This window comes from Galeopterus variegatus, unplaced genomic scaffold, assembly GCF_000696425.1.
Source record: "Galeopterus variegatus unplaced genomic scaffold, G_variegatus-3.0.2 Scaffold1563, whole genome shotgun sequence".
Classification (NCBI taxonomy): domain Eukaryota; kingdom Metazoa; phylum Chordata; class Mammalia; order Dermoptera; family Cynocephalidae; genus Galeopterus; species Galeopterus variegatus.
Window position 1 is genome coordinate 328,276 of NW_007727674.1, and position 12,714 is coordinate 340,989.

The 12,714-nt window shown below is 52.6% G+C and overlaps 1 protein-coding gene across 1 annotated transcript in view; it reads right to left on the reverse strand.

Moving 5' to 3' along the window:
* Positions 1-2,227: 2,227 nt before the first annotated feature.
* The window catches only part of FAM92B (family with sequence similarity 92, member B), a 12,493-nt gene continuing 2,006 nt past the window's right edge, over positions 2,228-12,714 (reverse strand). Inside the window, exons 2-9 of the mRNA XM_008577693.1 lie at positions 12,012-12,246; positions 10,929-10,997; positions 10,743-10,844; positions 10,565-10,570; positions 8,509-8,613; positions 4,811-4,924; positions 3,336-3,437; positions 2,228-2,344 (exon numbers count right to left, since the gene is read on the reverse strand). Coding sequence (XP_008575915.1) covers positions 2,228-2,344; positions 3,336-3,437; positions 4,811-4,924; positions 8,509-8,613; positions 10,565-10,570; positions 10,743-10,844; positions 10,929-10,997; positions 12,012-12,246 — 850 coding nt within the window. The remainder of the gene's footprint in view (positions 2,345-3,335; positions 3,438-4,810; positions 4,925-8,508; positions 8,614-10,564; positions 10,571-10,742; positions 10,845-10,928; positions 10,998-12,011; positions 12,247-12,714) is intronic.

The following is a 12,714-nucleotide window of genomic DNA, read 5'->3' on the forward strand; positions in this document are numbered from 1 at the left end:
CGAGCCTGCTGCAGCCTGAGGCCCCCTAGAGCTGCACTTTAAGGGATTTTGCATTTTTAACTAGAAAGAGGATTCTTGTTGGCAACCCCCCCTTCCATTGAACTTGAGCTGGAGACTGTGCTCCTAGATGGAGACTTGCTCCTAGATGATGTGCTCATGAAGGAGAGAAAGCGCAGAAGGAGGCGTGCCCTCTGAGGCAAAGCTCTAGCCCGCTGCGGATTCCAGCAAGCCTGGGACCGTCACTTGGGTCTTTGGGGTGGACACCTTGTGGAGGATGTCAAACATTTGAACACTAGGAAATGCTGGAAATTCAGATAACATGCATATATCCCCTTAAAATAGGTAAACGTGTTAGAACTCAGTTAATCTGCTTCCTTCCTTATGCATTGTGATTTCTGTTGGAACTTTCAGTGATATTTTACATATGTACATTCTTTGGTTTCTTGTTCAAAACTGAGTTTTATAGTATGTTACTATATGTAATAAATAATACAATCAATTATATATTATTTTATATCTTATCTATTATATGGAACATCTAGGAGGTTTTAGTTATTTTCGGAGTGAGTATCCTGCCTGGTAGAGTCAGGGAAGGATTCCTGGAGGAGGTGTCATAGAGCTGGATCCTGGGTGATAAAAATCTCTGTGGTGAAGACATTAATCCTACAATGATCCCAGGAGCAAGATGTGTGTCCCCTACCTTATGGTGACAAATCCATGGCATCCCAAGTGGGGAATCAAATACAGGGCCATCTGGCTCCAAAGTGGCACATTTATCCACTAGGCCAGAGTGAGAGGCTGAGGGGGAGAGCGTTCCAGCCGGGGTCTTCAGAAGGCAGGAGGCGTGCTGGGTCACCCAGAGCGCTGATGCCCACAATTTAAAGCGCCCTGGCCCTCAAAAGAGTCCTGCAGCTGGGGACAGGCCCACCAGCGGGAGGTTTGTGGCCCAGCAGGAGTCAGTAGAGAGAGAAGTTTCTATTCTATTCCATCTCTTCGTGGGGAATCTGGTCCTACTTAGAACTTTCGCTGCCCTCTTGTCACAACGGCACTTTCCAGCATTGCGCTGCTAGGATCCACGGCCAGGTGTGGCCTTGGGGGATGGAGGGCTGTGGACCAGTGGAGCAGGTCTGTACGTTCAGGCTCCAGTTACACTTTCTAACCTGCCAACCCCCAAGCCTTGTGTGGCATTCAGGGACAGAAACGTCCACACGCATGTGTGGAGCGCAGAATCCAGTTCGAGGACCCACATGTACTCACGAAGGCCTTGGTCTCCCCGAGTGGAGCCATCCACAGGAGAGCAGATTCACCCAGCCTGCCCTCGGAGACAGTGTCAAAGATTGGCTCCCAAATGTGCACCCAGAGGGCCCCAGCAGGCAGCCGCCCGGTCCAGGGACCCCACCCCTTCCTTCACATCTGTCCCCCCCGACCTCCATGGACTTCTGCAATGTGTTCTGGTCTCAAAGTCATCCTGCACATCATGTCACGTGTCATGGGCTGAATTGTGCCCCAGATTCATATGCAGAAGTCCTACCCCCAGTACGCCAGAATGTCACCTTATCGAGAAATAGGGTCATTGCAGATGCTGTTAGTCAAGCTGAGGCCTCTCTGCCGGAGTAGGGTGGGCCTCTAATCCCATATGATGGGTGAAAAGGGAGATTTGGGCACAGGCTTGAAAGTGCACAGGGAGAACGCCACATGAGATGAAGGCAGACATCGAGTGATGCATCTAAAAGCCAAGGGACCCTGAGGACTGCCAGCAGCCGCCAGGGGCTGGGAGAGAGCCTGGAACAGACTCTCCCTTACAGCCTCGGAAGGAGCCAGCCTGTGGACACCTTGCTCTCCAGAACCTGAGAGACTGAATTCCTGTTGTATAAGTGCCCCCAGTTTTGGGATTGTCAGGGCAGCCCCAGGAATCTAATCCACTGTGCTCCCAACATTAACACGGTGTAAAGACACCGGAGCCCCCAGAACAAAAGTAGGAAAAGAGACAGAGCAGGAATGAGGTTGAGATTCACACAGCATTTATTGAAAACCTACTAGCACCAGGCACCATGCCAGGCACATCGATCCCTAGAGCAACCTGTGAGGTGAGTGATGCGGTGTCCATTGTACAGATGAGGAAACTGAGACTCGGAGGACACATGACTGTCCCAAGGGTAACCAGCAAAGCCCACCTGAGGACCCAGGGCCAGCCGCAGTTCTTCTGACCATCACGGGGATTCTCTTCCTATTTATGGAGTCCATGCCCCTCTCCTGTGAGATCCTCCACCGGGGCCTCCTCGCTTGAGTCGTCCTCACTCACCTCCTCCTCTTTTCTCTGGCTCTGAATGGTGCTCTGAGCACTCTAAATGATGACAATAATAAAAACCACAGCAACAATATCAATAATAACAGCAGTGATGAGCCTTAAGTGTCCTCCGTGCGACAGGCAGAGTTGTAAGAGCTTGGCGTACATTGTCCATCTAACAGCACAACCCTGGGATGAGGCTGCTGTTATCAGCCTCTTCGAAGGTGAGGTTTCTAAGGCACAGAGAGGCTGAGAGACTTTCCGAAGGTCACACAGCTGGGAGCATGGGTGTGGACCAAGATGGTCTGACTGGGGGCTTTTCTTCCTCTAGTGACTTTAGAGTCACCCTGAAAGCCATGAGATGATCCCCACACACGGGAGCATGGGTGTGGACCAAGATGGTCTGACTGGGGGCTTTTCTTCCTCTAGTGACTTTAGGGAGAGTCACCCTGAAAGCCATGAGATGTTCCCCACACAGCCACACCCACACGGCGGGCTGGCTCCCCACCTCACCCCCCACTCACTGGGACCAACCTGCCCTGACTGGCAGGAGGCTATTTATCCTACTTGGATGAACACTTGAAGCTTTCCCTGTACAAATATCAATGTGTTTGATGATGGGCCATGCTGGGGCCGTAGAGTAACGTGTAGTAAATGCACCTTATTCCTTTTCTAACATCTGAGAAATTCTGAATTCTGGAACCCATGGGCCCATGGGTTGGGACAGGTGTGGACCTGCCTGCAGCCCTCTGTCCCCCAAGTGGAAACACCTCAGAATGCCTCTGGGGGTGCTTGGAACACATGGCAGCCTCCGGGGGCACCGTGTGTGGCCGGCACGGGCACCGCACTGGCTGACGGCCTTTCTTGGTTCTGTTTCAAGGCAAAATTCCAGGTCGACCCTCCATACTCCCCACACCGCCACCTCCTCTTGTTTCAAATCCAAGTTCGCAGATGGCCTCTCCTCTGATCTCTGGGATCACTACCATCTGTCCTTCCCCTGCCACTTCACTTCGTCACAGGTTCAACCCTCATCCACCCGAGTGCTCACCTGGCTGGCGAATGACCACGGGACAGATGCAGAGGGGTTGGTATTAGTGAGTGGCCGAGTGTCGTGATGCCCATAAACTCCTCGCATCTTGTCTCTAAAATCCTGCCAAGGAGAGACCAGGGCGGGTTGGATCCAATCAGAAAACACAGCAGGGGGGAGGATCGGAATGAAAGGTGGTGGGACAAGAAGGCCCGTCTATAGCTAACACCAGTGGAACCCACGTCCTATCTGGAGCTTCCTGTTTGTCATTCCACGTAACCTACAGCAGCCCTGCAAGTGGGCATCATTGCATGTTATAGGCGGGAAAACTGAGGCCCAGAGAGGCTAGGTAACAGGTCCATAGACACACAGGAAAATAGCTAGATTAGAGATTGCCCTCGCCCCTAAAAGAATATTGTAGAGATGAGTGAATTCACAAGAGCCCGTCTGATCTCTATTTAACCTCATGTGGTGGTTTTAAAGCTTATCCTCAAATTCCCTGACAATTCTCCTATTGGCAGCTAGAATTGAACTCCCCTCTCCTTGAATATGGGCTGGCCTTAGTGATTCACTTCTGACAGACAGAACGTGGCCGAAGGCACAGTGAGTTACCTCTGAGGTTAGGTCATACAAGGCATAGATTTTCCACTGTCTCAGCCAGTGCTTGGAACAGCCTCCCTGCTATGAGGAAGGCCAAGCCACATGGAGGCCATGGTGGGCATTCGGGCTGTAGACCCCACCGGAGACCCAGAGAAGGCAGGCTTTGTGGGGTTGCAGCTCATGCAGTCGCCCAGGGCCCCACATTCAGAAGGACCCTGTGCTGGGTTTAAAGCTCTGCCATCACTGTCCTGAAAGCCTAAGTAATTGTTGGATGAAGGGCCCCACGTTTTCCTTTTGCACTGTGCCTGAAAATCCTGTGACCTGTCCTATACCCAGATGACAGCAAGGATCATCTCCCAGACATGAGCAAGGAAACCTTTTAAATGACTCCAGTCCCAACCACTGACAAACTGCAGCAGCATGAAAGACCCCACCTGAGAACTGCCCACTGAGCCTTGTCACCCCCAAAACTACCAAAGATCATTGTGATATGCAATTGTGGTTTTACAACGCTGGGTTTGAGGCAGGGTGTTATTGACAGCTCAGATAGCTCATTCTAGAGCTTCATCAGATCCAATGGAGATAATAAGCACTTTATCCTGTATCAAAACTATACCGAACACCACCCAAGAGACACCTGTTATGGTTGTTGTTCGTGGTTTGTTTTTAAACACCCCGATGATGAGGAACATGTTGATATTGCAGATAGCATTTGGAAAAATTCTGCACCTTTAGGTTTGACACCAGGGGTAGATATTTAAAACAGTTCATCCGAATGAGTCTTCAGAGTTAGAAAAATCACAAAATGTTGCCAACAAAAACTGCTTCTATCAAGACAGAACCAAAATCAAATTCTGCCCCACAGCACCACATAGAAAATGGGGCACGTGACCTACCTGCAGATCTCTCTCCAGGTCATAGTTCTCCAGGGTCTGGAAGGCGCTGGAATACACCTCCACCGCCTTGGCATGGAAGACCATCTCAATGGTTACGAAGTCCGAAAAAATTTTCTATGGGGAGAGGAGCCCAAAGCACATAAGCACCCCAGTGAGAAAACCAGGGCTGGGGTAATCTCGAAAGGACAGATGGGGGCTGGCCAGTTAGCTCAGTTGGTTAGAGCACAGCCTTGTAACACCAAGGTCAAGGGTTCAGTTCCCTATATCGGCCAGCCACCAGGAAAAAAAAAAAAAAAGGACAGATGGGAGCAGGGGTGAGCAGGGGTCATAGTCCATGCAGGGACAGGTCCTAGGTGGGGAACCTCAATGTCATTTTTTATTTATTTTTGTTCAACCAGATCCTGTTCCTTTTTTTTTTTTTTTTTAAAAAAAAGATGACCAGTAAGGGGATCTTAACCCTTGATTTGGTGTTGTCAGCACCACGCTCTCCCAGGTGAGCCACAGGCCGGCCCTCAGATCCTGTTCCCTTCTTTCCCATCCCCCTCTTCCTCCTTGAGAAAACGTCCAGAAGTTTCTTGTTTCTCGTGTACCCGCCCCCCCTTTCTCCTCTCTTTCTCCTCCATGCTGATCCTTGCTTTTTTCCAGTTAACAACTGGTCCAGGAGACCTTTCCACAGGAAGCTTCCTTGTTCACTTCTGTCTGCTGTACATCCGCACAGTGCCCCTCCGTGTAGACAGAGCCATCATCCATGGGACAGTCCCAGCACCTGGACACTTGGATCGTTCTCGGTCTTCTGCTGTAACAAACAACACGGTCCTGGAGACCCTCACACATGTGTCCTTTCATTCCTGGACTACTGTAGCTGTGGGATGAGTCCCAGCAGTGGAACCTCAGGGTCCTGGTCACACATACTCATGCCTCTGATCAGAGCTGCCCGTGTGTCCTGCACAGGATGTCACCAGGAATGGGTGAAACAGGTTCCTCAGTGAGCACTTTCCAAGCATCCTTTCCTTTCTCACTCCAAGGACAGGTGTTTCCGGGCTGAGGGCTGCAAAACCTTCAACTGCTGCCACCCAGGCTGTGGGTGGGTCTTCTGGGGAAGGAGGGGGACGAGCGGCTGGTGGACACTGCTCAGTCCGGAGGCCTCACAGCCTGATGGGGCCAGCTCGTCACAACACGATTACTGATCATAATGGTAGTTTCTCTCGATCAGATGACTTGTCTCAGCCACAGGAGCTCTCACAGGGCTCCTACTGCATGTCAGGCCCAGCCATGGCCTTACTGGGGGGTGGGGGGCCCTAGCGGAGGCTTCTATTTGTCTTTGGCCCCAGCGGGACAGCAGTTTAGTGCTGGGGGAGGAGCCTGCAGTTTGGAAACACCCCAGTTCACAGACCATGGGAAGTGCCCCACCCCCAGCCTGGAAAAGACAAAGGAAGGGGGCCCAAGTCTGTGGTGGAAATACCTGCCCCCCACCCCTTCCCCTCTTATCCTGGGGTGCTGCGTGGGGCAGTAACAGCTGCCGAACCAACAGGCCAGGGTTCAAGGCCTTGCTCTGACATTCGCTGGCACGTGTCCCTAGGGAAATGACTTATCCGCCCAAGCCTCAGTTTATTTCTGTGTACAGTGGGGATAAGAGTAGTCCCAGTTCCCAGAGGCCTTTGAGAGTCAGCAGCTTTCAGACGGTGCTCCTCACCCTAGCCCCAGCCTCAGCCTCAGCCTCAGCTGGGAGCCAGGCCCACCTCAGACCCACCACATCAGAGACCCCAGGTGCACGCTTAGGTGACAGAGCCCGTATGGCACTCACCTTATTTTACAAGAACCAGAGAACTAGTTTGTAAATAAAATCATTTTGTTGGAAATGCAACCTAAAGCCAGCATTATGGTTAAATTACAGATGCTCCTCAACTCACGACGGGGTTACAGCCAGATAAACCCATCACAGGTCCAGGAGGAGGTACTGAATACCTATCACTTTTGCACCATCGTAAAGTCAAAAAATCGTTAAGTCAAACCTGCTTGAGTTGGGGGCCACCTGTAATTAGCTCATGTTCTTGTTTTTCTCTCTTTTAAAATTTGGAGGGCTTTCCTAGGGATGGTTTGGATACGTGTACCTTACAAATTTAATCCCAGAGTTTGTAAGCATACCTGTTTAAAACTGCACGCTTCTGCTGGCCCCTGGCCTGGAAGCTGTGGCAGTGTGTACACTCTCGCAGGCACCCCCATGAGCCCTGCACACGTCAGAGGCTTAATAATGTCTGCTGATCCATTTAGGTCCCACCTGCCACGTAGACAGCTTGACCACCAACTGTCACTGTTTCAACCATATGGGCATTCATTCATTCATTCACTCATTCATTCATTCCATAAATATTTGCTGAGTCCCCACTAAGTGCCAGGCCCTGGGCTTGGTGGCCAGGATCTAGCAGGGCACACGACGGGCAGGGGGTCTGCCCTGTGATGCTGACACACAGTGTGTTTTTCATGAGGTTCTCTACTGCCTGGTGTAAAGCGCACATTATGCCATCGATCACATGGGCTGTCGGTCTCCCCCGAGGGCGTCAACTCCATGAGCACAGGGACCTTGCTTGACTGGATGTGGCATCCCCAGCATCAGGCAACGTGCCTGGCACATAGTAGGTGTGTATTCAAGCAAATGAAATATATAATGAATCTGTCCCCCTGGGACAGCAGCCCCCAGAGGGAGCAGAGCAGAGTGTATTAACAATTGGCCTGACCCATCTGGGGTCCAGGTGAATCTCCTCAAGGAATAAGGTTGGAGCCAAGTCTGTATGAGAAGGCGTTAACTCAGTGCAGAGCGAGGGCAGAGACTTCCCGGCAGAGGGCACAGCCTGTGCAAAGGCCCTGAGGTAGGAAAGGGCTTGGCACACTTGCGTGTAGAGTGTCATGCAACATGAGGCTACAGGGCCGGGCTGGGGCTTCAAGAGCCCTGGAAGGATTTTGGCCTTTTTCCTTAGAACAAGGGAAGCCACCAGAGGGTGTTAAGCCCAGGAATGACAAATTGGGTCTGCTTTAAAAGGCAGAAGCTCCTGGGGCTGCAATTTGGAAAGTGTACGAGAGGGGGGTCCAGCATGGGGGCGGGGATCTCTGTGATCAGCTTGTCCTGAAAGACCCTAACTCCGCGAGACCCTCTTGCAAGAGCTGGGCTATGGGCCCAGGATTCTGTCGCTCTGGAGTGGGGTCTGGGTGGAAAGAGGAAGGCACCCACACCCACCCCACTGTGCCTCAGCATGGCTCGTTCAGAGGAGGGCGTTGGAGCTTCAAGGAGGAAGGAGGAAGTCAGGGCAACCCTGTGGATCGCTGGGCGAAAAGGGAGAGCAGGAGTGGGGAGTGTGTGTTGGGGGGGACAGTCTGCCAAGTTCTCCTCCTGGATGGGAGCTACGCCCAGGGCCACTGAGCGGCTTCCGGGCAGCCAGCTGTGTCGGGACAGCTGCCCTCGGCAGCCGGCCTCTTACCCCCTGTGGCCAGGATTAACTGTCCCGGGAACCCGAGAGCCGTGTGGGCACAAGTTCACACACGTGCGCTCACACACGCTAGCAGATGCTCACACAGACACACATCCACTTGCACACACTCACACACAGTCACACAGATACATGCACAGAGACACGTGCATGCACAGAGACACACACACACAAGGCAGCCCAGAGTGCTTCCAACATGAGACTGACTGCCACTACCTGTAGGTCCTTCAGCTTCTGCTTCTGGAAGGCGTACACCGTCTCCTCCAGCTGGTGGGTGCTGCGGCTGGCGTCCACCGAGGCCCTCTGCACGCTGGTCTCTGCCTGGCCCCAGAGACACAAGATGTGGAAAGGGTCACGGGGATGGTCTGGCCCTTAGACATCATTCTGATCATCCTCAGTGCCTGCACCCTTCTCTTGGGCCAGCTCTCCTGCTGCATGGTGCCTCTCACCAATTTGGTCGTAGAAGGAATGGCTGAGTAGGACCATGGCTGATGGGGCAATCACTGGAGTTGGACAGACATGCTTGCTAGCTGTGTGACCTCAGGCAACCCACTTAACCTCTCTGAGCCTTGATTTTCTTGCCTGTGAACAGGAGACAGTCATAAGACCTGCTTTGCTTGGCTTGCTTTGAGAACAGTGAGCACCTGCTGAGCTATTATCATAACAGGTGCTCCAATTCATTGATAAGTATTCTTGCACATGGAACAGTATTAGGTAACTAACTCATTCATTCCTTTAACTGTTATCTATACAAGCCACCTCCACGCCAAGCCCAGAACATGAAGAGCCTGGATTTTAGAGTCAGGTGACGCTGGAGCTGAGTTCTAATTTGCCACTTAAGTAACTATGTAACCCTGAGCAAGTCACTTTAAGTGACTCCATTTCCTCTTCTTTAAAATGTGGCCTTAATACCAACTTCATGTTTGTGAAACACCTGGCCCAGGTTGGGGGTAGGGGAGAGCCAGGGACTGGCATCCAGGAAGACCCCAGTAAAGAAGGGATTTCTGTTGTTTTGCAAACAAATCGCTGACCAAAGTGGTGGGTGACCCAGGCGGGAACTGGGATAGAATTTAGAGGTGTTCATGCAGGTTGAAACCCCACGCTGATCTAGATCAGGATTCCTGCCCCCGACGCTAGGGTCCTGTGCATTGTGAGATGTTTAGTGGCAACCCCAGCCTGTTCCCACTAGATGCCACATGGTGGGGAGGACAATGGCCCCCAAAGATGTCTCCACCCCTATCCTGGGATATGTCACCTCCAATGGCAAAGGGAAGTTGAGGTGGCAGATGGAATTAAGGTTGCTAATCAGCTGACTTTGAGATGGGGAGATTATCCTGGATGGTCTGGTAAACCCACTGTAATCGCAAGGGTCCTTAACAGTGGAAGAGGGAGGCGGGCGGAGAAGAGTCAGAGACAGAGCTGTGACTACGGAAGGAAGGTGCACGCTGCTGCTGAAGATGAGGATGGCACTGCAAGCCAAGGAAAGCAGGCAGCCTCCAGAAGCAGGAAAAGGCAAAGGAAGAGACTCCCCTGGAAATTCCAGAGGGAACCAGCCCTGCCCACACCTCAATGCCACCCATGTTGGATTCTGGCCTCCAGAACTGTAAGGCACTGTGTTTGTGGTGTTTTAGCCACTAAGCCCATGATCATTTGTCACTGCAGCAGTAAGAACCTAACTCATGTCAGTAGAACCCTCCAATTATGACAACCAAAAATGTGTCCAGATAATGCCAAACGCCCTGGGGGTCAAGATGGCACCTAGGTAAGAGCCACAGGCTTGGATCCATTAAGGGGAACTCTTGGATGCGGTCACTCACTCAGTTACAAATATGGCAGGAATGACCCTCCACCAACCCCATCCCCCAACCCCCTTGACATCTTTCCCAGCAGGTGGGACAGATGGTTCCATGGAGAGCGTGCTGGTTCCCCTCTATCTGATATGCACTGTGACTCTCTCTGAGCCTCAGTTTCCTCATCTAGACAATGGGGACGATGCTGAAGTGCCTATCCCATGTGAGCAATAAATAGGTAACCCTGAAGAAGAAGCCAAGGCCCAAGGAGGGGAGGGACTCACTGGATAGTGTCGACAGTGGGACAGAGCCCAGCTCTCCTGAATCCCAGCAGCTGCCTTCTCTGAATCTCTCTCTCATCCTGAACTCAGGGCCCCACACACACCTGCTTCTGTCCAGGTAAAGCTCACCTGGCCACTTTGTGAAGTCATGTGTTACCTGTATACAATTCTGCCTGCCCCAGATAGATATGGGGCACTCACCTGGGACTGGAAAAGGTGATGTTAAGGAACCAGGCTAAGCCCAAGTAGCCTCGCTGGAATGGTCCACCCTGGCACAGCTCCTGCCTGGAGGGCCGGGGGCAGAGAAAACCTCGGGGGCACCTGTGACGAGTGGCTGCCATGGCCCAGCGGCCCCAGCCCAACTTCTGGGAAAGGATACGATCATTTGCCGATCTGAGGGTGACTTCTGCCTCAGTTTCTCCAGCTTTTCCAGCTGTTTGATCTCATTGTTTTGGATGTGTTTGAATTTCTTGATCTCAGCCTGAAGAAAAGAGAAGAGCTATTTCCTGCAGATCCTACCAGGTAAGACCTGGAAGCCGCCCACCCCCAAGAGCCCCTGGCTCACCCGAGTCTGCTTTGTCTGTGCCCCATAGAGCTTCAGGGGGCTGATGACCTTGGTCTCCAGCCTCTCGACCTGGAGGAGCACGTGAGACATGGAGAGAATCAGAGCCAGGGAGGAGCTGCCCCACCTCCAGCCTGCATTTCTAAAGCACATTCGGGGCTGTGCAACATTTCTTTCAGGGGACTTGCAGTTGTAAATCCTTTCTCTGTCCCTTTGAGATGTCAGCAAACCTCTTTTAAAAATGAAATAAGCCCCTTGCCAGTTTTACTTAAGGACCAGGGAGCCGTCTCTTTGAAGTGTAAACATCAAGGGAAACAGCGTCCTCTCCGTGTCTCCGTGGGAGGTCAGCCCAGGCACCTGGCTCCGAGCTCTGAGTACCCGCTTGCCCTAGAGCTGTGAGTTTTATTTTCCCTCTGGATAAAGACGATTAGCTAGCACACGTGGCCACCCAGTTACCACGTGAAACTAGGATGTGCCGTGAGAGAAACAGAGCTGCCAAAGCCTGTTGCTTGAGGACTGTTCTCCTCTGTCTTGAGAACACGTGTGTGTCGGGCTGTTATCTACTTGGCTGTGTAAAAGGGCGACATGTCTGCCCCTCTTTGTGACCTTGTTATCACATTGCCTGTGACATGCAGTGCTATCCAGTCCAACGCTTATTCAATAGTAAAGCTGTTTCATCTTTTCCACAATTCGCAGAGAGGACTTTTCTGAGTTGGCAGGAGATTTCTGTTTTTAATTATCTCCCTAACCCCCTGCAGCCTCCTTGCCCCCAACTTCTCCTCCCCTCTCCAAGATTATCGTCCCTTCTCCAGCCCTTGTGGGCCCTGGGATGTGCCTCCTGCCAGGAATTCCTGGAGCCCACAGAGGTAGCTCCCAGGACTGACCTCCTGGGTCTCCTGGCCTCGTCCAGCTCAGCAAAGCCTCCCTGTCTCTCAATCCTGTAAACAGAGGTGTGACCCCAGGGAGGGAGTGTCCACCCTCCAGGGACACTTTTGGAGACACACATGAGCGATTCCTGCCCCCAGACCTGCCCTGGGCAGTGGGCGGGTCCCCAGGGCATCCCAGGCCCGGGCCGACCCCACTCACCTCAGCCTGCCGATAGTCCTGCACTTTGGCCAAGTGCTCAGCGAAGTCCCTCATGGTGGCCCGCAGCTCGGGGTTCTCGGTGTTGGCAAAGTCAATGAGCTGCTTGACCAGCTGGTCCGCCTTGTCCCGCAGCCGGGCCGTCTTGCGCGCGTAGGCGGCCAGCAGCGAGCAGAACTGTCCGAAGTACTTCTCGGCATTGGTCACTGTGTTCTCCATCACCCTCACACCGCTGTCCCTGGAGAGGCGGGGACTGAGCGGTCGCTCTGGGCAAGGACACTGCAGCCTGGTCACGCCAGGAGCAGATACTGTCACGATCATGGGAGCCACCACCACCCAGCCTTCTCCTGTATGGGAGGACGGGCCAGGTACCTGGTCCCCAGGGTGGCACTGAAGGACACAGCACTGGGCTCATCAAGGCAGGTGAGGGAGACCTGCCTGGGCTGGTCAGTGATAGGGCAAGAATGCAGGTGGGCTTGGCACCAAACCTGGGCCCTCTGAAGGGGCTTTTCTCTTCCTAGCTGAGTCATTCTTTACTCCACAATCCCAAGCTGCTAGGGCCCTGCCCTCTGAAATTCCCCTGTGCACCTTTCCCCCACGCTGCCCAAATTCTCTCCCTTCTCTGAACCATGAAACCTTTTTTTCCCTTAGTTTATGAGCTTTTGGGGGACAGTTTTAGATTTAAAGAAAATCTGAGTGGAAAGTA